The sequence below is a fragment of the Lissotriton helveticus genome, chromosome 2_1, assembly GCF_964261635.1.
Source record: "Lissotriton helveticus chromosome 2_1, aLisHel1.1, whole genome shotgun sequence".
In the NCBI taxonomy this organism is placed as follows: Eukaryota; Metazoa; Chordata; class Amphibia; order Caudata; family Salamandridae; genus Lissotriton; species Lissotriton helveticus.
Window position 1 is genome coordinate 107,050,537 of NC_136059.1, and position 26,617 is coordinate 107,077,153.

The 26,617-nt window shown below is 45.3% G+C and overlaps 1 protein-coding gene across 4 annotated transcripts in view; it reads right to left on the minus strand.

Moving 5' to 3' along the window:
* LOC144817764 (C-type lectin domain family 4 member F-like) overlaps nt 1-26,617 on the minus strand; it is a 484,664-nt gene that overhangs the window by 219,080 nt on the left and 238,967 nt on the right. For 2 of the 4 annotated variants that reach the window (XM_078674560.1, XM_078674559.1), the window contains one exon: nt 23,423-23,723. The exons of the other annotated variants lie outside the window; for them this stretch is intronic. In XM_078674560.1, the coding sequence (XP_078530686.1) occupies nt 23,573-23,723 (151 nt within the window). In that variant the 3' untranslated portion in view covers nt 23,423-23,572. Of the gene's footprint in view, nt 1-23,422; nt 23,724-26,617 lie in introns of those variants that run through there. 4 annotated transcript variants of the gene reach the window in all.

The following is a 26,617-nucleotide window of genomic DNA, read 5'->3' on the forward strand; positions in this document are numbered from 1 at the left end:
GAATGTACCAACCAGAGAGGGGAGGAGGGGTGAAATGGGCAGGGTGAAAAGGAAGGGAACAGTAGGAAGCAGGGGCAATAACAAGCTATGAATGTAGTTGATATTACATGGAGGTTACAACACACCTCCCTTCGAATAGGGAAGGACAAAAAACAGGTGATACTAGGAGAATACGATCACCAAAGAAAACATACATCATACAATATGAATGGAACAATTAGCATTACATTTCATAGTCCTTTTGCCACAATGGTGGACGGCGAATTCTAACGTCCTTTGGTTGTTGTGTGTTTGAGACAGAATCCTCCCAGCTCTCCCTATTGGCAGACATTGGGAGATACACTTTGGGACAGCGAGCTACATTGTCCATGTTCCAGGTAGTTCCATCTTCCAATATTACAGAATTACTATTAACACGTTGGATTCTTAGAGGTTTGGAAAATGAGGACATTTTGCGACGACCTACACAGGGCCTTTTGAAAACCACCCATTGATCTTTACACCATTGCCCACCAATGGTTCCCCACTTCTGGTCGCTTGGCTTTGTAATTACATTGATGACGTCCAACCGTCTCCATAACTGACTCCCTGTCTACCCAGATGGGACATCCGCCATTTAGCCAATTGGGAGTGAGTTTGGAACCTGGCTCCCTCCCCCTTAGAGATACAAATGGGGAAACTCCAGAAATGGCATTCGGTGAGGTGTGATCGGACCATAGCATCTGTCTTATGGCTTCCTCTACTAATTAATGTGAATTAAGAGGCAATTGGATAGTCTTTTTTATCCTTCTAATGGCCCTTTCTACCTTAGCCTTTGGACACGACAAAGGGGATTTGAGATGGGAAATAGCTAACTTAGTTAAGAATTGTGTCATTTCGTCTGAAGTAAATTGAACCCCATTGTCTGTGATCAGAGTACTAGGTATACCTTCTTTAGAAAATACTTCTTTTAACCCCTTGGATGCACGCGAAATTTTCCCGCAATGCGGGAAAATTTCCCTCATGCGTAATTTGGACGGCTCCCGGCCCTCCGACTCACATGCCACCCGTTGCGTCGGACGGCCAGAAATCGTCCGACGCATCCTAAGGGTTAAAAATGTACTAAGGGAGGATGTAATGAAAGAAAATACAATTTTTGTAGCGATCCCGTGACAATGATGATTGAAAAGTACAAACATAAATCTTTTAGAAGTGTTCAGTAGGTTCAAGGGACCAATAATGTCCAGACCCAGTTTGTCCCAAGGTTTGGCGGGGACAGAAACTGAAATGAGGGGGGCTTTGCGAGTGACCTTGGGTTTGTCACAGGACCTACAAGTAAGACAATCTTTTACCATTCTTTCCACCATTGAGTTCATGTTGGGAAACCAATAATCGTGCCTGATTTTACTTTTGCTCATACTCCTCCCTGGATGTCCTTTGTGTGCCACTTCTTTGAAGCGTACATGCATGTTTGTAGGTGGGACAATTTTTTCCCTCTGTAGATCTGATCACCGATTATAGATAATTTGGCTCTCACCATCCAGAAAGCCTTAACATTCTCTGGTAAATCTTTAAGATTCTTAGGCCATCCTCTGCCAATCATGTTTTCTTAGTTCCATCAAGACAGTGTCATCTTTTAACCCTTTCTTCCATTCTTCCGTGTTGATGGCCGGAATGTCTATTGCAAGAATGGTCTATTCAGGAAGGTTAAATCGTGAATTTACATTGCAATAGGGAGTCTTGACACACAGCGAGCTATTTGGTTGCTTTCGTCTGGTAAGTAACACATGGTATAGTTAACACTCTGTTAGCCTAACACTCATTAGAGATATGGGGAGTGACCCTTTCAATGCTTTTAGTGGAGAACATGAGAAGTAGGGGTTTGCGGTCTGTATGTAGAGTAAAGGGAATTCCCCACAAGAAAAACTTAAAATGGTTTATCGCCCAATAACAAGCGAGCGCCTCTTTTTCGATGATGGAATAGTTACATTCTGGTTCCTTCAATGACCTAGACATTGACCATTAATACTTTGTCTGAATGAGGCTCAAAAACCCTTCATGCTAGCATCAGTAGTCAAGGTTGTTCATGCATTGGGATCAAGCATTCCTAAAAGAGGTCTTTTGACAATGGCTTGTTTAACATGAGTGAAGTTGATTTGGCATTGGGAATTCCAATTAAAGGGGTCCCCTTTTTTAGCAATTCTCTAAGAGAATGTACATGTTCAGCGAAATGTTCCACATACTTGGAAATATACTCTACAAGGCTTAGAAAGGATTTTAGTTCCTCCTTGTTAGTGGGTGCTGGGGCTAGCTTGACCGAATCTAATAAACTGGTTTTTGGTCTGATTCCTTCGCCAGAGATGGTGTGACCCAGGTACACTACAGTCTCCACACCAATTTTGCATTTGTCCCTTTGTGTGGTGAAACCTGCTCTGCTTAATTTGCCAAGAACTTCTTTCAAGATTTTGTTGTGTTCCGTCACTGTCAGTATGTCATTCTGGAAACACAAAACTTTGTCAGAACCCTTCCAAATGTGTTGCATTATACGTTGGAACACTGCCCCGGCTGATGCTAAGGCAAACGGATTTCTGTAAAATTGGTAGTCTCCAAAAGGTGTCATGAATGATGTAAGGGCTTTGGAATCAGGGTAGAGAGCTACCTGGTGGTACACTGACGATAGGTCCAGGACTCTAAAATATTTGGCACCCTGGATAACACCCAGCATCTCATTGATGTTAGGAATGGGATGTCTATGTACCCAAATGTTGGAGTTAAGATCTCTAAGATCAACACAAAGGCGGATAACTTTCTCTCCCTCCTTGGATGCTACCACTATGGGAGCCAACCCCTCTGAGCTTTCAATCCTCTTGATCACACCAGTGGTTTCCAACCTTTCTAACTCATTTCTAAGGGGGTCTCTTATGAGCAAAGGAATAGATCTAGCCTTGTGGAAAACAGGTTTATGTTGTTTCCTTAACTTGATCCTATGTAAGAAGCCCTTAAGTAAACCTAATTTATCAGAAAATATTTCAGAAAACTGTAAACACACTTCTTTTCCAACACCCAATCTCTCAAATAAATTTACTGGATCAGGAGCATTGGGATCCAACTTGATCCCTAAGCCTTTTTGGTGTTCCCACCCTAACAAATTTGACCCATTTTTGTGATGTATACGTTTCCCACTGTAGCTCTGTCTTTGAAATTGATCTGCATTATAAACATTCCCACGAGAGGTATGGGATCATGGTTATAGCCACCTGGATTAACATCAGGGGTTAATATCTCATAATCTTTGTTCCCTGCGTTTTCCTTGAATATAGATTCATTAATAAGAGTATAAGGGGAACTTAAGTCAACGAACACAGTATAAGGAACATCATCAAGGAAAATTTTACAATTGGGGTAATTGTTATTATGAATTTCCTTAGAGTCGGCTACTTGGAAGATGATGTCTTCATTTGAAAATGGTTCATTGTGGACTAAGTGAATGACATTGCTTCTCATTTTTTTACACCATTTTGCAAAATGTCCACGTTTGTTGCTTTCCTGCACGTGAAAGTCATGGCCAGGCATTTTAAATTGTTGGCCAAGTGATAAGGATCACCGCAACAGAAACATTTTAGTTTAGTACCTACTGCTCTTTTTGTTTGTAGAAAGCCTTGTTCTTATCATCTTTTGCAGACGCCTTATATACAGTTTTCTCCATGACATGTTTAACATCAACAGCATCTTTCATTTTGTAGAAACAAAGTTACAACTGCGGACTCCAAATGCCGCACTAGCCTTAGAGTAATTACCCAAAGTAACGTCTGAATATTAATCAAATGAGTGGTGTGCACAATCTGCTCCTGCACTCGCCGTTGAGGGATGCAACCCGCCTGGACAGGAAACAAACATTGAGAAAATAATGGAACAGTGCACTCCCAAAGTAAAGTAATGTCTAATAAAGAAGCATGTTCAGTTTCTTCATGGGTGTCATCTTTATTTAAGGATATCCAAGGAAGCAAACACACATCAGCCAACGCGTTTCGTTCATATGATGGCACTCTTGGAAGTACCTATTTATCCGGACCAATTCTGAAGACTATTGGCCCTTATCATGGAGGCTCCTGCTACGTTTTGATTATATTCATTATTCAAGGATACTGGATCTAATGCATTGACGAACGATGGTTTTCGACATATATTCATCGCCCTGACGAAGTACATCATATGAACGAAACGCGTTGGCTGATGTGTGTTTGCTTCTTTGGATATACTTAAAGATAACACCCATGAAGATACTGATCATGCTTCTTTATTAGACATTACTTTACTTTGGGAGTGCACTGTTCCACCGTTTTCTCAGCATCTTTCATTTCATTCATACAAAATGCAGCGTGTTCAATGCTTTTAACAATATCTATTGCTTGTTTAAAGTCTCAAGCATCAGCCAATAGTTTTTCTTATCACATGTGCACCTCACTAATTGGTCTCTTATAAAAGATTCAGTTAAAGTTTCAAACTCACATGTAGAAGCTATTCCTCTTAACACAGCAATGTAATTACAAACTTTCAAATGTCTTACTTGTAACCTAGAGAAAAATGTATGATATTCTAGGACTACATACATTTTTTCCTCTGAATTGGATCTCTAATTTTCTAAGGGTATTTTGATATACATCATGATGAGGAACCCCATGTGCATCTTCATTTCCACCCTCATGTTCAATTACAGAATCAGAGATCATCAAAAATGCCTTTTGCATGTTTGCCCTGGTTACGTAACAAAATATGCTGTTTGCGTACAGAAGAAAATCCGTCTCCCCAAAGCAATCAAATAGGATTCAAAAAGATTCACCCATCTTTTTCAAGGAATTAGGGGTTCTCCTGCTTCATTCAAGAAGGAAGGAGGTTGAGACATAGCAAACAATGCCATAATAGGAGAGGAGAAAAAACAAGAAGGAGAGAAAAGAATAAAAGTAATAAGAATGAGAAATGAATAGGAAAATAGAGAGGAAAAACAAGAGTACAGAATGTTGAGGTAAAAGCCTAGAATATCACCTTATTAAGATTAAATGTAGGACATGTCCCACTGTAAATCGCATAAGAAAAGGTTTAAAGAAATTAGACTTAATACGGAGCATGTCATTTATGTGTGAATTTCACAGAATTTCACTTCTGTGAGGAAGTTCCAATATTATGAAACAATATGAAATGTCAAGTCATGAAAATTGCTGAGAAAAATGGTTATTAAGTAAAGTTCTGGAACTGGAGAGAAAAAAAAATGAAAGGTTTAATAGCGCTGAAACTGAGTTAAAAGCTGTGCCTGTCAGCGGTGTTTGGGCAGGCAGGTCGGTACATCAAAATTGAAAATACTTCTTGGCTGATGCGAGGTGTGCACTAGAGACTGAATGTAAGCTGTGCCAGTCAGCGGTGAGTGAACTGGCATGGGAATCTAGAATAGAAAGCATCCAGCCTGGAATGAGGAGAAATGATAAGGTGCACAGAATTTAAGTTGTGCCTGTCAGCGTTGTCTCACGCTGGCACGCAACAATGAATGGCATCTTTAGAAGGAAACACTTTAAGGCACAAGAGAAAATCTTCACCTCAGTGGCGAAGAGTGCAATTGCTAGCTGGCGCAGTAGAAATGTACCGGCGCTTAATTAAATTCACACCAGCTGATTCTTTGAGCTGGCAGGATTCTTCACACAGGAGGTAGCCACTGAGCATGACAGAAACAAAGCTGAGGGAAGAAGTGGCAGAGGTGGTGACGCACTACCGAAATCCACACGATATGTGAGGAAAATTGGTAAGCCAGCATTGCACCAAACACTGCGCTGCACTGAGAAGTTTCTCTGGTAAAAGAGATGAGACCGATAACGGTGTCGAACATAATCAGGTACACAGCTGACAGGAGGAAAAGCAGCTGAGATGCTCCACTCTGGGGGATTGAAAGTGGTGAAGCGGAGAGACGTCAATCACAATTAGGCACTTGGCTGACAAAAGGAAACAGCTGTGACACTCCACTCTACATGGTTGAAAGAGGTGGGGTGAAAAGACAGCAACATCCCTCTCAGCTGGGAGAAAGCACCCGGACCTCAAAGCGACAGAGATCAGCCCCACAGAAGAAGCAAAATGAACCGCTGCAGAAGACGTTGTTGAACAAATGGTAAAGGTTGTGCCCGTCAGCATAGAGGGCAGCTGGCAAGCGGTATAAAAACATTCCACACAGTCGAGATCAAGAAAAAGATACAAAACTCCAGGAAGGCTTCCCACAAGCGTTTTTTAGAAGATCAATCAATCAGTACATTTGTAAAACGCACTACTCACCCGTAGGGTCTCAAGCTCTCTGGGGGGGCTACTACTGCTCGAAAAGCCAGGTCTTGAGAAGCCTCCTGAATGTTAGTAGGTCCTCGGTCTGCCATAGGAGGATGGGGAGGGTGAGGTGAGGTGGGAGAACTATCTGCAACCGGTGGTCGCTCTTTGGATGCGGGGGACAGTGGCGAGGTGAGGTTGGCGGAGTGGAGCTGTCGGTTCGGGGTGTAGAAGGTGTGTCTTCTGTTGAGTTATGCTGTTCCAGTGTTGTGGAGTGCCTTGTGTGTGTGGGTGAGGAGCTTGAAGATGATTCTCTTGCTGATGGGAAGCCGGAGCAGGTCTCTCAGGTGTGGTGTTATGAGGCTGTGGCGTGGTATGTCGAGGATCAGGCAAGCAGAGGCGTTCTGTATGCGTTGTAGTTGTTTCAGGAGTTTGGCCGAGGCTCCTGTGTAGAGGGCGTTTCTGTAGTCCAGCCAGCTGCTGACAAGGGCCTGGGTGACCGTTCTTCTTCTTTCGGTGGGGATCCACCTGTAGATCTTGCGGAGCATGCGGAGGGTGTTGAAGCAGGACGAGACGACGTTGACTTGGTCATGGAGAGTGTTGAGTCGAGGATAAGCCCCAGGTTGCGTGCATGGTCGGTGGGTGTCGGTGCTGCTCCCAGTACGGACGGCAACCAGGAGTCATCCCAGGCTGAGGGGGTGGAGCCGAGGATGTGGACCTCTGACTTGTCCAAGTTCAGCTTCAGGCAGTTGTTCTTATCTTCATCCACTCAGCAATGGCTTTCCTGGAGGTTGGTTTTGGCAGTGAGGGGGTCCTTGGTGAGGGAGAGGATCAGCTGGGTGCCATCGGCATAGGAGATGATGTTGAGGTCATGTAGTGAAGGACTGGACTTTTAACAGTACCAGCGGTGCCAGGGAACAACACCTATAACCTTCATGGGATACCTGTTTCGGCGCACAAACTACAGAGACACGGGACACTTCCTTCGGCGTCAAAGATCAGCGTTTATTACTGCAGGGAAACAAGAGTCATAAGAAGTACATGGACATGTAGGTTCTGCGAGTCTGCTTCAAATTGCATATGTAGGTCGCTCTCTTTTATACAAGATGTTGCCATTGCACAACATGTGGACAAAAGGTTACAATTCAGTTCCCACAGTAAAACTTCAAAAAGGGTCGCTTTCATGTGTTCAGAATCCCGCAACATAATTACAGTAGCAATGCCGGTTCCCAACTGTAAAAGTACATCTTCCCACCATTAGGCACACCCATTAGAGTTGTAAATGACAAAGAAGAGGGGACAAGAGCAGCTGCAAGGAAGTCAGACACGTGTAGAGAAAAGAGTGTGGGGGTAATATCGGAAGCATGATCATAGGATCAAAGAGTTGGATCCCATCTCCTGCACGGCTGTCACAATAGACCGACACGACCAGATTACCCTCAAGCTGAGCCATCTGCCTTTGCTGTGTCATTCCTCCGGCCATAAAGACGCATGAAAGGAATATGCGTCTTCCGCAAGGCTTGGGAACTAGAGGGTCAAGGGGCGAACAGTTTACCTGCTCGCTGACTACGTGAGGGCAAGAAACAAAATGGATGCCGTATCTAAAATGGAACCCAAGGGTTCGGATGAAGAACACGTAATATTAGACGAACCCTGGCAGGTAGCGTAGCGAAAATACACACACTTGCCGAACTCGTCATTTACGGTTCGTAGATACCAGACTCGTCCATATTCGGTAATGCCCAGAAGGTCGTAATAATTTTTAAACGGAACCTCAGTAGTCAGGTAACGTGGGCGAGCGTTATCATGTAGCTGTAAACAGCTTCAGGCTGAGGGATGATCCTTGGGGTACGTCGCAGATGATCTTGGAGGCTTCGGAGCGGAAAGGGGGAGGCGACGCTCTGGGTTCTGACGGAGAGGAAGGAGGTGATCCGTTCCAGAGCCTTGTCTGAGATCCCTGCTTTGTGGAGGCGTGTGCATAGGGTGCGGTGGCAGACAGTGTCCAAGGCAGCTGATAGGTCCAGAAGGATGAGGGCCAAGGTTTCGCCGTTGTCCAGCAGGGCCCTGATGTCATCGGTGGCGGTGATGAGGGCAGTCTTGGTACTGTGGTTGGTGCGGAACCCGGACTGGGATGGGTCCAGGATGTTGTTTTCCTTGAAGTAGCGGGTCAGCTGTCTGTTGAGAGTCTTCTTGATAACCTTTGCCAGGAATGGGAGCAGGGAGATGGGCCGGAAGTTCTTGAGATCCCTCAGATCCACTTTGCGTTTCTTCAGTAAGGCGTTGATCTCAGCGTGCTTCCAGCTCTCCGGGAAGGTTGCGGTCTTGAAGGAGATGTTGATGGCCTTGCGGAGCTGGGGCGCGATGGTGGCACTAGCTTTTTTGAAGATGTGGTGTGGACATGGGTTTGACGGAGAGCCTGAGTGGATGGTGTTCAAGATTTTGATGGTTTTGTCGTTGTTTATGTTGGTCCAGGAGAGTAGGGGAGCAATGTAAGTGGTGGCCACGGGGTCTGAGGTGTCAGTGGTTGTTGAGGTGGCCAGGATGTTAAATCTGTTGTGGATGTCTGTAATCTTGCGACAGAAGAATGTTGTGAGAGAGTCACACAGGTCTTGTGATGGTGGAATGTTGTTGGTGTTGGAGCTGGGGTTGGTGAGTTCCTTCACGATGTTGAAGGGCTCTTTGCATTTGCGCGTTGTTGTCGAGTTGGTCCTTGAAGGAGGCCCTTTTGGCGGATCTGTCGGGGTGATGGTGTCTGCGGATGGTGTTCTTGTGGGCTGCGTAACTGTCTGGTGTCTGCTCGCAGTGCAATTTCTTCTCAAGTGTACGGAAGGTTTGCTTGGAGGCCTGGAGGTCTCAAGTGAACCAGCTGGCTTTCTTGTTAGTGTGTCTGTTGGAGGGTTTCTTGATCGGGTGAGAGTGTTGGTGCAGTTGTCGATCCAACGTCTGAGGTTGCTCGTAGTGGTGGGGTCGGCGGGTGGGCTTTGGGCAAGGATGGTGTTTAGCTGGTCTGCGGTGATTTTGCTCCAGCTGCGGCGGGGGATCTGTTGGGTGCGGTGGTGCATGGTGAGTTTCCGGAAGGTGAAGTGGAGTTCGGTGGTGTGGCTGAAGGTGACGTGCGGGCTTGCGGAGAAGATGGGATCAGGCATGTGGCCGGCAGAGTGGGTGGGCATTGTGACAAGCTGTCTGAGTCCGAGGTTGGTGAGGTTGTCAATCAGGGTGGTGGAGTTGGTGTCGTTGTTGTTCTCGAGGTGGAAGTTCAGGTCTCTGAGGAGGATGTAGTCGGTGGAGGCAAGGGTGTTTGTGCTGATGAAGATGGCGATGGAGTCGCTGAACTGAGGCCAGGGACTGGGGGGTCTGTAGACAAGAGTTCCTTTGAGGGTGGTGTTGGGATTGGTATGGATCTGGAAGTGCAGGTGTTCGGCGGTGCTGAGGGTGTCGTCGGTGCTGGTCGAGACCCTGAGGGTGTTATTGTGGATGATGGCGATTCCACCTCCTGCTCCATTGGTGCGGTCTCTGCGGGTGATCTTGTAGCCATCCGGGATGGCAACGGCGATGTCGGGTGCCGAGGAGGCGTTCATCCAGGTTTCTGTCAGGGAGGCGAAATCAAAGGATGTATCGAGCAGGTCCCAGAGTTCGACAGCGTGTTTGCATGCGGAGCGGGTGTTCAGTAGTATGCATCTGAGGTGGTTGCGTCCTGTCATGGTGGGTGGCTTGGTGGCTCTGAGGCTGGTGAAGCTGCAGCTCCGGCAGGAGAAGGGTTCTTTGGTGTACTTCAGGGTGGCCAGGAAGCAGGTGCGCTGTCGTCCGGTGCTGAATGTGTGGAGGGTGTTGGCATCGTAGCGGCATCGGGTGTCGTGGTGTTTGTGGGAGCCAGGAGGTCTGGAGCTAGGCACGGTCCATGGATGGACGGGCTTGCCTTAGGTGCACCTTCGGCTCGGCCGTGCAACGACCGCTATATGAAGGGAGGTGGTAGGGATTAGCAGCTGAGAGGCTGGAGCGGGCGGCGAATGGGCTAGCAGGGGGGCGGAGCAACAGGGGATGCAGCAGCAGGAAAATGAAGGTTAGAGTGGGTGGAGGAAACAGAGGGCAAACTAGCACAATGACCCTATAAACAGTACAAGACCGGAATAGGAGGCGAAATACAATTAAATACAATAGGAGAGCAGAAGCAGGGGAGACAGTGGCGGAAAAATGAAGGGTAGAGCGGGCGGAGGAAACAGAAGGCAAAACGGGCACAGTAACGCTATAACAGTACAAAAATGGAATAGGAGGCGAGATACAATTAGATACAAATGGGAGAGCAGAGGCACAGTCACAGCAGAGATGACAAGGGAACAAGGGGCAGAGCGAGCGCAAGAGCTTGGGGCCTACCACTGGCCACCAGGGATGAGGTGCAGGTGGTAGCCTGCGGGTGGAGAAGAGCCTCAATCTTCGGTGCTTCTGCAGGCTGCAGCAGCGGGGGACACGTGCACACAGGTGGAGCTGTTCGGTGTGGGGAGCGACCTGCCTAAGATGAGAAGTTAACCGTACGCACTAGCAATCTCACACTTCACACAGTACTCTCACACCACTGCAGACTAGCCATCACAGGAAGCACTCACATACACCTTACGCACTAGCAATCTCACACTACACACAGTACTCTCACACCACTGCAGACTAGCCATCACAGGAAGCACTCACATACACCTTACACACTATCAATCTCACACTACACACGGTACTCTCACACTACTGCAGACTAGCCATCACAGGAAGCACTCACATACACCTTATGGACTAGCACTGTCAAACTACAAACAGTACTCTCACACCACTGCAGACTAGCTATCACAGGAAGCACTCACATACACTTTATGGACTAGCAATCTCACGCTACACACAGCACTCTCACCACTGCAGGTTAGCTGTCACAGAAAGCACTCACATACACCTTATGGACTATCACTCTCACACTACAGACAGTACTCTCAGGCCATCACAGGCTCGCTGTCTCAGGAGCACTCACATACACCTCACACATTATCAAACTCACACTACACATAGTACTCACACCACTGCAGGTTGGCCGTCACAGAAAGCACTCACATACACCTTATGGACTAGCAAACCAGTGCTATACCCAGTACTCTCACACCATCACAGGCTAGCCATCCCACCCTACCGAAAGCACTCTTACACCTGTCACAGACTAGTAGCACACAGCTCAGGAAGCACTCACAGTTTACGGATAGCAATCTCATACCACCCACATGCACCTTACAGATAGCAATCACACACTTCAGAAAGTACTTTCACACTCACATACACCTTATGCACTAGCAATGTCACGCTACAGACAGTACTCACACACCATCACAGGCTGGCTGTCACAGGAAACTCACTTACACCTTATGGACTAACAATGCCATGCTACAAACAGTACTCTCAAACCATCGAAGACTAGCTGTCACACTCTACAGGAAGCACTCTTACACCTGTCATAAACTAGTAGTCACACACTCAATCAATCAGGAGTTTAAATAGCGCTGCTCCTCACTCGTGAGGGTCTCAAGTCGCTGGGGGGTGGGCGCTGATCTCTCTGGGCATGGAGGTGCAGTTGAAGAGCCAGGTCTTGAGGTCCTTCCTGAATTGGGTCAACAACAGGGATTGCCTGAGGTGGAGAGACAGGGTGTTACAGGTCTTGGTGGCAAGGTAGGAGAAAAATCTTCCTCCAGCTCTGGTCTTGTGTATCCGTGGGACGAATGCCAGGGCAAGTTGGGTGGAGCAAAGTTATCTGGTGAGTATGTAGAATGCGAGGTGGGGGTTCAGATATTCAGGTCCTGCGTTGTGGAGAGCTTTGTAGGTATGTGTGAGGAGCTTGATTCTCTTGTTGATTGAGAGCAAGTGGAGTTATAGTAGGTTGTGTTTTATGTGGCTACGGCTGAGGATGTTGAGGACCAGTCTGGCTGTGGTGTTTTGGACATTCTGGAGTTTCCTGACCTGTTTCTGGGTGAAACCAGTGTATCGTACGTTGCTGTAGTCAAGTCTGCTGGTGATGAGTGCATGGGTGACCGTCTTTCTGGATTCTGTGGGATCATCTGAATGTCTTCCAAAGCAGGTGGAGCATGTGGCAGTAGGATGAGGATACTGTGTTGATTTGGCATCCAATGTGTGCGAGGAGTCCAGTATGATGTTGTGGTTGCATGCATTGTCCATGGGGTGGAAGGGGTTCTTACTGCGGTAAGACACCAGGAGTCATCTCAGGCTGAGGTGGCAGGTCCCATGATGAGTACTTGAGTCTTGACCGAGTTGAGCTTGAGGAAGCTGTCTATCATCTAAGTAGCAACCACCTTCATTCCACTATACAAGTTGATTCTGCGGCTGTGGGTTTGTTGGGGATGGAGAGGATCAGCTGGGTATCTTTGGCCTACGAGACTATGTTGAGTCAGTGGCTTCTGACGATGGCCGTGAGGGGAGCCATGTAGATGTTGAAGAGGGTGGCCTCAGGGAGGAGGTCTGCAGCACTCCGCAGCTGATCTCTGTATGTTCTCAGATGAACGGGGTAGTCTGACAAGCTGTGTACGCCTGTTAAGGAAGGAGTGGATCCCGTCCAGTGCATTGTTGTGAATGCCGGCGTCATGGAGTCTAGTGCTTATGGTACAGTGGGAGACGGTATTGAAGGCAGCTGAGAGGTCCAGTAGGATCTGTTTGACACAAGGTTCATAAACGTATAAGGTGCTTTATTAGGACTTTTTTGCGCACCTTATACGTTTATGAACCTTGTGTCATTTAATATGTAAAGGTGTATGTTTCTTCTGTTTTACCATTGAAATTGTGAAAATTACAGAGCCATAAGCTTTTGCCTAAAAGCCCTTTGTGTTTCACGTTTTCCAACTGTACGTTTCATGAATGCTAAGTAGGGCACAGGCTTGTGCCCCACCTTGTAAATTGATGATGAGATTGTTACTATTACTAAAAAGTAAATATGAGACCTCTGTCCGGCCGGACATGTCACACCAATATAGAAACGACTGTGTCTCTATTTATTAAACTGTATTCCTTGTCTTGTAAGGGACCACTGTTGTTTAAAAAGAATCTATCCCCAAGGTCCCTTGCTGACTTTATTGGGTGCCCTTGTTGTTTTCAAATATATGTGATTGTACGGAAGCCAGATTGGGAGGTGTCCAGGATGTGGTTCTCTTCAATGAAGTCAGAGAGTTGCGCATTGATGCCCTTTTCGATGACCTTAGCTGGGAAGGAAAGAAGAGAGATGGATCTGAACTTCTTGAGGTCTGTCAGGTCGGCGGCCTGCTTCTTCAGCAGGGGGTTGATCTGTGTCTTTCTAGTCATCAGGAAAGGTGGCAGTTTAGATGGAGCAGCTGATGGTGCAGCAAAGCTCAGGGGCGATAGAGGCGGGTGCTCCATGGAAGATGTGGTATGGGCAAGGATCTGATGAGACTCCTGAATGGATGCTCTTCATGGTTTTGAGTGTGTCATCCAGGGGGAGCGGAGTCCAGTTGAGAACGGTTGCTTGTGGTGGTGAGGGGTGTTATGGCAGGGTCCTGGGTGTCAAATCTGTAGTAGATCTCCCTGATCTTATGGTGGAAGAAGATACCGAGTTCTTTCTTAAAGGTTTTGAGGAGAAGGTGGTGTGCGTTGACAGCGTAATTTAAGGTTGCATGGGTTTTCAGGGTTTGGTTGTTCATCCATCTCCTCTCGAGTTATCTGCAGGTTGAACTCATGGAGGGCTGGCATAAACTAGCTGACTCTCTTGGAGTGTTGCTTGCCTGATGTCTTCTTGTGGGGTACCAGATTGTCAGTGCAGTTGGAGATCCATTGGTGAATGTTGTTTGCTGCAGTGTTAGCATCTGTTAGTGTTGGCCGAGTTGTCCTGTTGAAGAAGTCGACCAGAATTTCTTTGGCGGCCTTGTTCCAGCTATGACCCAGGGGGCGGTGAGGGTGGAGGTGAATGCTGGGAGTGGACAAGGTAAAATGCACGCAGTGGAGGTCGGTCCGAAGGACTTCGGTGGTGTGGCTGATGTTCCCGCTGGCGGAGAAGACAGGGCTGAGCGTGTGTCTAGCTGTGTGGGACGGTGCAGTCACAAGCTGCTTGAGTCTGATGCTGGTGGGGTTGTCAAGAAGGGAAGCGTTGTCCTGGTCACTAGGGTTTTCCAGGTGGAAGATGAGGTCTCCGAGTAGAATGTAGTCGGTGGATGCGAGAGCCTGAGGTGTATTGAGGTCTATGATGGTTCCCGTGAAGGGCGGGGTGGCAAGGGGGCCTGTAGACCAGGGTGACGCGGAGGATGGTGTTGGGGTTATTCTGGATCTGGAAGTGGAGGTGTTTCTTGGCTGTCATCTAGTTGTTCAAGTAAGTGGTCAGATGGAGGGTGTTCTTGTGGACAATGGATATGCCGCCTCCTGGTTGGATGGCGTGGTTCTTGCTGTTGATTTTGTAGCTGTCTGGGATGGCAGTCGCGATGTCTGGTCCAGAGTATCGGTTGGACCAGGTTTCTCTGTGGAAGGCAATGTCAGAAGGGGCGGCATCGATGTTGTTCAGCTGGTCGGCAAGAGGATCTGACATATTGCCGTGGTTGAGGTTGTGGCTGCAGTTCTGACAGGAGAGGGGTCTTAGGGTTTACTTCAGTGATGTGAGGTGGCAGACGGCACGGTGTCCTGAGTTGAGGGCGAGGAGGATGCTGGCTGGTAGCAGTCGAAGGTCTGAGAACCAGGGTACGAGGTACTGGGCGTAGTCCGGGCACAAACAGGCTTGCCTTTTGTACGCCTTCAGGGCACCTGCTGTGTGGCCAAGTGGCGGCCACCATTAAGTAGTGCTGTGGGGTCTGAACATCTGGGAGGCAGGAAACGTGGGAGCAGAATGGGTCACTGGAGGGGGTGGAGCGGCAGGGAATTGGAGGGGCGAGGGTGGGAAAAAAGAGAAGAAAAGGAAAAAGGAAAAAAAACAGTATAAAGGCTAGAAGCAGAATCAGGGAAAAGCATAAAAGAGAGACAGAAGGGCAGCCTGGCAGTTGAGCAGTGACGCTCTACCACTAGACCACCAGGGATGAGGTGCAGGCGGAAGAGGACCTCGAACTCCTAACTCAAGGGTCAGCAGCCGCAACGGGGCTGCAGCACCTACCAGGCAGAGCTGCACCATCAAGTGAACAAGCAGTGGTGTAGCTAGGCCTTATGCCACCCGTGGCAGCTCCTGCATTTGCTGCCCGCAGTGGCCGAATGTAATAGCAAGGGGGGGGGGTCTTGGCGACTTATGACTTTGCCGGAAACTATGGCCGCAGGTAAAGTGGGTGGAGAGAGAAGCTGCTGCCCCCAACACTTGTGCCTCCCCCCTTGCTACGCCACTGGGAGCAAGTCCACTGGAGGGTGAGTGGACCACCCTACACTACAGGAAGCACTCACATGCACCTTACAGACTAGAAATCTCATGTCACAGACAGTACTACCACACCATCACAGGCTAGCTATCACAGGAAGCACTCACATACACCTTACGGACTAGAACTCTCATGCCACAGATGGTACTCACACCATCACAGGCTAGCCATCACATATTGCTGGAAGCACTCTGACACCGTTCACATACTAGCAGTCAAAATCTACCGACAGCTCTATCATATCCTGAAACTAGTCTAAACTCTCATAGACTGGTAGATATGAAATACTACCAACACTCTCTCCCCTGTGAGAACAGTAGTCACCCATTACTAACAGCACTCACACCCATCGCAAACTAGAGTTCACGCTTCCAACAACACTCTAACACCTCACAAAGACTAGAAGTCACACACTTCAGACAGCACTCTCAAACCCCTCACTGACTTGCAGTCACTGTCTCAGACGGCAAACAACACTCTAATGCCGATCAGAGGTTAGCAGTCACACTCTACTAGAAGCACTGTGGTACCCTGCACAGATAAGCAGTCACTCACTACCAACATCACTGTCACAGTCCTCAAAGATCAGCTGCTGAGCCAGTAGGTCTGGACCTATAACTGAAAGTGCCTTTTTCATTGGTTGTTGAGTTTGAGTGCACTTGGTATTGTAGATTGAATGCAAGATTGTGTTAATGGGCAGATTAATATGTGTGAGCGCAAAGATGAGTGAGGTCCTTATTTTAATTTTCTATCCATGAATGACAAGTTTTTCCTGGACGTGATATACTGACAAAATAAATCACATCAATAGCCCAAAACAAAGCAGATGGGCAGATGGCTTTTCTCTGATGGCCCGCAGGGTTGGACCGGGGCAGAAAATGTGCTCAGGCACCAAAATGAAAGTGGCCCTCATTAGTGAATTAGAAAGCTAAAAATTGTTTGCAATTTGGGGCACTTTGTAATATTCTATTATTCCCAATGTGATGCATTTCTACCATCTTTAGAATGTTCATAAATGCAGCAGTCAGAATGTTAGTACTCTGACTGGAGAGTGACAGTTTGGATGGGCTGAGCACCTGGATAGGAGCTCCCGGTGGGGTCTCCACTAAGTCTCCCCTAGGTCCCTTAAGTCTCCTATTGAGCTTGTACCTGACTTAACCTATCTGCTCAATAAAACTACATGAAAACTACCTTCAAGCGTGGACCTATTTACTAAATTATTTTGGCGACGATCCTGAAAGAACCTACAAGCAAGTTACTACAAGCAAGTTACAGAATACTACAAGCAAGTTACAAGAACAAATTAATCTGAATTTCACTCAAAACACCCCAACTGGCACCGAGGCCCCACCAGTGACCTGCCATCAGTCGCCCACAGCAGCCTGCCAGTTGTACAAGTGTCTGGTGAGTCATTTCTCTGACTGTAGCCTTTTTCTCAAGAAGCTGGAGCCACTAAATTGCTTTGTAATTACAAGCCTTGCCTCATTCTGTGCTGTGTCAAGCCTCTACACGACCTCTAGCGACAGTTAGGCTGACCGCACTTTATCTACCTATTTTAAAAATGAGACTACAAGGATTTAAACATTGTTTGTCATAATACTTCAACCTATTTCTGCTTAATTCAATTTTTTTGTAAAATAAGCAGTCGAGTGACTCACTAATAAACAGTTAAGTGTTATTAAACTGCCAATGTTTTGTCCGCTCCTGCAACACTTCTTTGATCTTTGTGTGCAGTTTCTCTGCCTTCTTATTCATGATACGAATTTCACCAGCAGTTTCATTAACGTGAACACAGCGTCACTGCCATCTACTGGAAGTTTTTTTTATTGACAGCAGAAATTATAGAAACTTACACGCAAATGTTTTGTCTTGTTTTCAACCCTAACACGGATGGTACAGATTTAAAAATACATTGACAGTGAGTTTTAAGTACCTGCTAGCGCATTCAAGAAAACGCTGCGCTATTACAGCTGAATTTAAACTCTGAATGGTCTCAAATTCCAGCACCACTCGTAGCCTGTTTACTCACCTTCCTGGATGTCCGTTAATCGACGGTTGGTCACAAGCGATCTTCACTCCTTCCCACCTGCCGCCCGTTTGATGACGTCTGTGGAATACTTAGAGGAGTTGGTGAAGCGAGATTCTCTTGTGACGCCTGTGACGTCTTTAGAGTCATGCTTCTTACGTCGCTACGTCAGACATAGCTGCCGTTCTGTGTTTGTTTGGTTGCCACGACAACAACTTGCTCTGAGCATTTCCTGGTTACTGTTCGACGTATCCGAGGGCAGCTGTACAGATCTTCGTTTTGTTGTCACGTCCACGTTTCTTGAGGCATTTAACTTTCGGCTGCAACGTTTCTTTATACCTCAGCACACAAACTACTCTTATTCAAATGACATCAAATTATAGGATACTATGTGTGTATTGCCATCGCTAGTGGAAAACCGACGAATCCTACATCTTTCCCACTTCGATACTCTCATATTGTCGAAACATTCAGTAATGACCACGCACAGCAGAGTACAAAGACCCGGGTGAGAGATCGCTCACCGGAGCTAATGTTGTTTATTTATTTGTGTTACTAAAATTGTTACAGGCATGTTTTAGTTTTATTGTGCACAATATGTAGGTTACTCATTATATTAAGAGTTCCTATTCTCTTTTATTTGAGATAAGTTAAAATTTCTAGCCATTTATTATAATTACCTATCAAAAGTAATGTGCATTTTAATAACATTCTTTTTCTTAATTATTATCATTCTGGTTGGTAATATGTATTTTGAAATTTTCACTGCTATTAGCTGCGTATGTTCGTGATATGTATGTGATATGTCTCATTTTGATATTATTTAAGCACATTTAGTGAAATGAGGGAGCTGGTCTCCTTATCTTAGTTTATCTTCAGTGTTAGGTGATGCGCACACTTTTTCACTGATTCCTAACTTTTCGTGCCTGATATTTATTAATTATACATTTCACAGAGTGTTCTTTTTCTAGGCAATAATTTTGTTGTTGCAGTGACTTAATTTTCATTACACTTAAATTGGTATCCAACCTTTATATTATTACAACTGTGTGTTTTCTTTACAATTGTAGCTGTATTTGCTTAGGGTTTCAGTCCCTTTTAGTTTTCAGTGCTGCTTGACAGTTTTCAGACTCTTTCTGTGTTGCGTAGGGTTTTAGTCCCTTTAGTTTTCTGTTGTGCACATCAGTTGTCCATACACAGATTCCACTGGATTTAGTTTGTCTGTAGTTTAAATAGGGTTATACTCCCTTTAGTTTATAACTGGGCACATCTAGTGTCTATACACAGATTACTCTAATTATTGTTTCTCTGTGTTTTGCTAAGGATTAAAATCCTTTAGTTTCTAACAGCACTACATTAATCCACACATGGACCTCATATAGATTTTGATAGTGCTTATTTTGATAGAATTTATTGAAAAGTTTAAAGTTTTTTTTTACTTTTCTTGTTTTAAATTCTACTCATTTCTGCTGTGTATTTTCACAGTTTAGTGTCTTGATGCTTGCAACACTTGTAAGTTCTATTCTCATGCACTGTGCAAATGAGATTTTGTATTAATATCATATTTAGCTTGAGTTTAGTTCTATTTAGGTGCTCCCATGCACTTATTGCTAAATATGTTCTGTTTTATCGTATTTTGAAAATTTTTCTTGCACTATTACCTTTACATTACTAATTTGTATTTTGTTTTAGGTTAATGGTGTTTAGATGAGATTTCTTCTTTTTGTTCCTCATCTTCTTTTCTACTTATTCTTCTTTTCTGCTTTTCTGAATTCTATAATTTCAAAAATGTTCATTCTCCATTCATTCCTATTCTGGCCAGTAAGTGTGCATGGAGTTGCTTTTCATATTTAATCTATTCTTTTCTTTTCTGCTATTTAAGAAAGGAGGATGGTTTGTATATTTAATTCCATTCTTTGGTTTCTAATTTTAATTTCATTCTTCTATTCCTATTTCTAGATTTCTTATTAGTTCCTTTGTTTAATTCCTAATTCTCACATATTTCTTCAATTCTCTTATTACTTTCTTCTTGTTGTTTTACTCCTGACGAAAATTCCTCTTTCGCTAATTCTTTCTTTCTTATGCTCACTTTTCTTGATTTCATTTCTCTGTTTCTAAAATGATGTTTCTAACTTTTAAATTTTATATAAGAAAGGGGGATATGTAATATTCTATTATTCCCAATGTGATGCATTTCTACCATCTTTAGAATGTTCATAAATGCAGCAGTCAGAATGTTAGTACTCTGACTGGAGAGTGACAGTTTGGATGGGCTGAGCACCTGGATAGGAGCTCCTGGTGGGGTCTCCACTAAGTCTCCCCTAGGTCCCTTAAGTCTCCTATTGAGCTTGTACCTGACTTAACCTATCTGCTCAATAAAACTACATGAAAACTACCTTCAAGCGTGGACCTATTTACTACACACTTGTAACTTGTAAAGACACTCTGTATAAGTGTCTTACAAGGTATTGAAGATAGCACGGATTTGTGCTTGCTGCAAGCAATGTTTGTGTTTATTTCAGGGAAATCAACGGTAAAAGCTTATACAGCAAGCAGACCACAAAACAGGCCCACAAACAGCCAAAAAAATGGCCCACACACTCACCTTTTTAGACAAGCCCATCAGGCTCTGCTTGATTGCCCTATAGACCAGTCCAACTCTGATGGGATGTAGGAGTAACTTGTACACCAGCAGAGGGCACCACCATAGAACACTGATGGACCATTCGACTCAAAATTGAGCAGGCAGACTGAGGGTTTGGCAAACTCTAAGGGGCATATTTTATCAAGAGTTTGCGTGAAGTTTGCAAGATGCAACATAGTGCATGTGTGACACAAACCCTAAAATGTGATTTATCAAGCCATACAAAGCCACTTTGCATGGCCCTTGAGTAGTTTGATAAATCAGGAGCAACACAATGCAATCCAAATCGCTGCGTTGCATTACTCTGTCCTAAGAAGGCCTTCCATGGGCAATGCATGGGTATTCCTACGCAACTTCCATGGATTTTATTGCAGTTTCAAATTTACCATTTCTGGTATTCCTGGGAATGCATCGTCGCGTCAGTGCCTCAAACCTGCTGCAATCCCTCCATTGGCTTCCCATACGGAAGAGGATAAAGTTTAAGGCTCTGACATTAGCTCACAAGGCACTGCATGCCACGGGTGCTAAATACCTACAGAAAAGGTTGGCTTTTTACCGGCCGACGCGATCTTTAAGATCGGAGTCTTTGGCCCTGGCCGCGATCCCGCGTATAAAGAGGGCACGCCTGGGAGGGCGATCTTTTAGATACCTGGCCCCTCAGTTGTGGAACTCCCTTCCCTTGTCGTTGCGGTCCACGTCCAATCTGTTGGCCTTTAGAAAGGATCTTAAGACCTGGTTATTCTCGAACTAGATTTCTTCTGTCTCCTTCCTCTGTGCTTCCTGTCTGTTGTTATGTTTTTTAGCTTCCTTTTCTGGGTCTGGAGCATAAAAGCGCCGGGACACTCCTTTGGAGTAGCCGTTGCGCTATACAAGACCCATATATAACATAACATATAACATAACATAACAAGGCTATGCCTTCTCAGGGGAGACGTAATAAGGAGAAGTATCTTTATTTCTCCTGGTTACTTGCTATTTCTATGTGTGGTGCATTCTGCAGCACACATGGCTAGAGGAACATGACTCAGGGTATTGTTTTCATGCAGGAAGGTGGCCCGTTCCTACAGAAAAACAAGCCTGCATGCAACACAGGCCCTCTTGCACCACGAATCAAAGAGGCTAGTGTTGGCACTAGGTAGCACATTGTGCGCCAGTACTGGGAAAAAAACATGAATGGATTGTTTTGTAATAAATACAGTGCAATCCTGCCCTTTTCCAGCAGCACAACGTAGCACAGCACAGCCAGGCGACTGGCTGCACTGCGTTGTGTTACTTCTACATAAATATGGCCCTTAATTTGGCTCTTAGATTTTTTCTGTGTGTGTTGACTCTACTTATGATCCTCTGTACTACTTACCGCTGCACATCGACGACCCTCACAGAGGTCCTAGTTGCTCTCCTCACTGAGGGAATGACTCCCGTCTCCTGAGGGTAGCATTCCCTTCCATAAAGCATATGATGAACATTCTGGCTCAATCCTAAAAACTGATTTTCATATTTACATCCTACCCTTTCCGCCTCTAATTTGATGTTTACAGGGGAGAGAAATGTGTTGGGCGCTCTCCTGGAGAGGCTCGCACACATTGGAAGTGACTGACTCGAGGTATACTCTCTCTGAAACTACCGAGGCTCAGAGGAGGCCCCAGGACTTCTGTTGACAGAGCCAACCCTTTTCAGCATTGGTGATTATTCCTGATGAAAGGTGATGGCAGATTGGAGAAAATAGAGATGAGAATTTAAGGCCATGGGTGGAATGCTGGAACCTCAGTCTCCAGTAATTTCTCGATGCTGCATCAAAGTCCATATTTTCTGCCTACATTGCCACTTCAAACAGAGACCAGCCATATGCAAATCAGCCATGATCCTCCTCCAATAGGAACAGTCCAGCCCAAACTGGCAGGACAGTAGGGAGTGGACATCACTCCGGTCTTGTGAACGTGCTGGGCATGTGCCACTCTCCTAATGCTGAAGTCGGTGTGAATATTCTGGCCAAAGTCCTAAAAAGCGGAGCTAAATATATCACTATTTGTTCCCAAAGAAGTATAGAAGAGGATACTGGGTTGCTCCCTGAGTTGTACACTCAATGCTTCCTTAACTCAACATTGTTGCAGGACGGGCACCACATGCATGCTTTCTCTCCTCTCTCCCCAGTTCCTTTGTGTGAAAAATATGCATCTTTTGTGTGTCACTGAGACTAGTATATTGGAAAATCACAAGCTTCAAAGTTCCACAACTTAGATTTACCCCAGTATACTACATTTATAGGTCGAGCCTGTGCAGCGCATGCGCTGCGAGGCATGCTGTATCGAGTTAGGGATTTGAGGACCCCCCTCTCCACCCATATTTTTCATTGTATTCTGTTGTTGTCCTTTGTCAATGCTGGCTTTTGATTCCTTTATTGTCCTGTCAGTCCCTCCTTAGTACCGCCTTGTCTTCATCTGAAACCTCGCATGGCGACTGGCCCTTTTACTTCTGTTGTGACACAGTATGTTTTAATTTGTCAGTAAGCAATCTTTTCTTTAATGGGTTTTGCCCTGCTGCAGGCACGGTGTGCTTTCCTTACATTCAGTGTGCCATGCATGCTTTCACTTTCAAAGCAGCCGGGACAATGGTGAGGGCTGGTTTGCAATGCCCTAGGTCTCGCATTTACCAGAGTTTGAGCTAGCTTAAAACTCTCACAAATGCAAGATCTACGGCACTGCACATATTTTTGGGGCTTTTACAAAAAGAAAAGCAACAGATACTTGTTTTTTGTAAAAGCCCCCATGCCGCGTCTCACTTTAATAGCGGCTGCGCACCTTTTGTCTGACACAGCTTTTTTTTAAAGAAAGAGGTGCGGTCTTCATGCACGTAAAAGTGCGGCATGGGGGCTTTATCAACAAAAAAAAATGCGCAATCCCAATAGCTCAAACTCTGGTAAATGTGAGACCTATTGCATTGCAAATGCTTGTTTACATCGTTGTCAGGTGGCCCATATCTGGCCTCCCAGCAATATATGGGACTTTTGGGTCATACTTATAATGGCGATAACCTGTGATTCGGACTTGACAGGTGGCATCACGTTTAATACATCGTAGATATGGAAAAATAATTTGAGACGCAAAATTTAAGAGAATACTTTTTACTTAATTTCCAGAATCTATTCATGTTGCTATGCAAGGTTTCACCTCGAGGCCAAGGAGGTTGTTCAACAATCAGGACTCTCTGAATCGTGGAGGTCGTTCATTGTAATTTCATGAAATATATCCACTTTCATCATTTGGCATTGCATTCTTTTTTGCAAATCCATTTCGATTGAACAGTGCAGAGAATGTCGTTCCACCTGCCAACGCCGGACATCTCAGCACAGTGTTCGGTTTTTCCCTCTGGGGTCTTCCAGTTGTCAGGTTGATAGGGGGCCCAAAAACTGTAAAGAAAAAGAAAATACCTCCAATTACAAAAAAATAAAAAAAATAACTGCAACTACTCACAGCTTTCATTTTTATAATGATGTTCAATTCCAGTGGGAGCGCGTGTGGCAGCAAGCACGTGAGATGAAAAGAGGGTGAAAGAAAGGCAGAAATAGACCATAAAAAAGACATATTAAAACTTTGCAGCAATACAAAATTATTTTTTTCATAATTTTTGCGGCTTGTATAATATGGAAAGAAGCAAAAAGAAAAAGGGCTTCATCAAGAGCAAATGGAGAAAACAGATTTTAAAACCACATGCACATGTAATTGAAATTTATTCCCATATGTCACAATCCCTTCCAGAGGGCCACGGGCACGGAGGAGATCCTGGGCCCAACCCTGGTCGTTGTTAGCTTTTAACTTTTGCTGTCCCGGGATCAACTTGTTATGGGTCCCTAGTCGCAGGCCAAAGTGGGAAACATCCTTTACAACGCAGTCATTACATCGCACTACATTTCCAACGAAGTCATTACAACACAAAATCCTTTAAATTGCATGCCATTACAACACAGCCATTACATCGCATGTCACTACAACGCATGTCATTATAATGCATGTCACTACAACGCATACCATTACAACGCTAAGTTTTTACCCCTACACTATCCAACACTTACCGTACTGTTGCAGTCACAGGAGTGGGAATAGTATTTTTTCCCCTACACTATCCAACAATTAACCTCCTGTTGCACTCACTGGAGTAGGAATAGTAATTTTTACCCCTACACTATTCAACACTTACCTTACATGCAATGTAATGGTATGCGTTGTAATGGTATGCGTTGTATTAGTATAATGCGATGTAATGGAATGCGTTGTAAAGGTAGTTTCTAAAAATGCGTTGTGAAGTCATGCGATGTAAAATCATGATTTGTAATGGATGTTGCAATTGAAAAACTGTGTTGTAAAGGCACGCGCTGTAAATGAATGCGTTGCAACGTCATACATTCGGGCCAAGTACTACCCCATCAGCACTTGACTATCAGTGGTAGCGAATCGCAAGCATTCGGAGTATTCTCTGGTTGAGGTAGGTGCAAGATAAGCAAAGGTAATTGAAACAGTGACCCCAATAATCTGTTTGTCCAGTTCAATACTTACTTTTGGTGAGAAAATAATAATTTATTACAGAAGCAAAATAAGATTCTGCACACTGAATAACGCATACTGCAGTCTCTTAGGGTATACACTCAAGCACTTTGCTGGGCAGTATCCCCCAGGTCCTTCTGCTCCCTCCTCCTTCACGTTTTGCGTCACTGGCGGGTTACTCGAGATGACCCTACAGGTGCTGCCTGCACCAGCAAGCCACAACAAAGTCTCACTTTGTCCCTGACAATTTCTCTCGCTATGATGCAATTGCACTTTAGTGCTACTTCACCATAGTCTCAAAAGGCATACCGACCCTGCTCCTGTCTTACCCAGCTGCAGCTTAAAGTAATGTTGGGGCGTGCCTTCCCGCGCCCCACTGATGAGCTAGATGCACTGTATCTTTCCGCAGTCAGCGGGGGTGGAACGCTGAGATGGTCGTGGTCGGCGACAGCTTCCAGATGCAGCAGGCCGCGTCTCCTTTATGTTTCGTGCAAGTAAGGTGACGGGGCAGCAGCAGTTAGCACTTATTAAATAAATGTAATAAGGCAGCGTAATGTTATCCTGTGGGACAGGTAGGCTATACAGTAGTAGAAAACTGAGTTGTTCTCTACCAAGGTATGTAATTACATGTCCAATCTTTTCATTGCAATATACCGTGCCCTATGAGCTACCTAGGGCCTACCATAGGGGTGACTTATACGCAATAAAAGGGAAGATTAAGGCATGGCAAGGGAGTTATATTGCCGAGTCAAATGTGTGCTTCTGTCAGCCAACGGCCACAGCGTACACTACCTCCGTAGTGCTGCGCACATCCGTTGGCCCGCGCGACCCCGCCCACTCATCAAAGCCGCCGCACCACAGCGGAATTGCCGTCGCAGTAAAAGACTTAAGGGGATACTTAAGTTGATGGCATAACAGGTGCTGCAGGCTTACTGGTAGTATTAGGCCCTGGGTATATGGTACACAACTCTACAAGGGACTTATATACATAAATTATATATGTCAGAGAGCAGAAGCATTTTATCACTGGTTAGAAGTGGTGTGGTGCACAGAGCCTAAGGCCAACAAAAAGCCAATTCAGCAAAAATAGAAGTGGCCTCATTTATGAAAAGTGACGCATCGCTGCGTGAAAACAGCGATGCGTCACTTTTCATTGCGCCCTCCTTGCGACACCAATGATGCGTCATATTTACAGTATGACGCATCATGTCGCAAGAAGTTACAGATACGTCAGTATTTCTGATGTATCTGTAGGCAGAAAAGTGACCCATTGCTGGAGTGTGTCACAAAAGTGACGCAACTCCAGCAATGTGTACTTTCACATGGGAAAGTCCCATTAGTGGCCGCGTCAGTCTTACGCCTGCCATGAAGCAGGCGTAAGATTTTGACGCAGTGAAATCTTATAGATGACCCTTTCTTGCGTCAAAACACCCCTCTTGCATACATTATACCTGGCGCAGGTATAATGTGGCGCAGGGGTTTACAAAGTGACTCATCTATCTAGATGCGTCACTTTGTAAATATGGTGCAACAAGGCGAATTTTTTACGCCACTGGTGCGTCACAAAAAGTGACGCACCAGAGGCGTACAAGTGACGCACAGCCTCATAAATGAGGCCTGAGGAGTGAAGGCATAAAGTTTGGGAGTGACCCTGCAGAGAAGGTCACGTCTAACATGTAGGATGTGTATTTATAAACCATTTCTTTTCCTCTCTGAGGAATCGTGCCAAACGATTGTTTTATAAACATAGCCTAATGATATA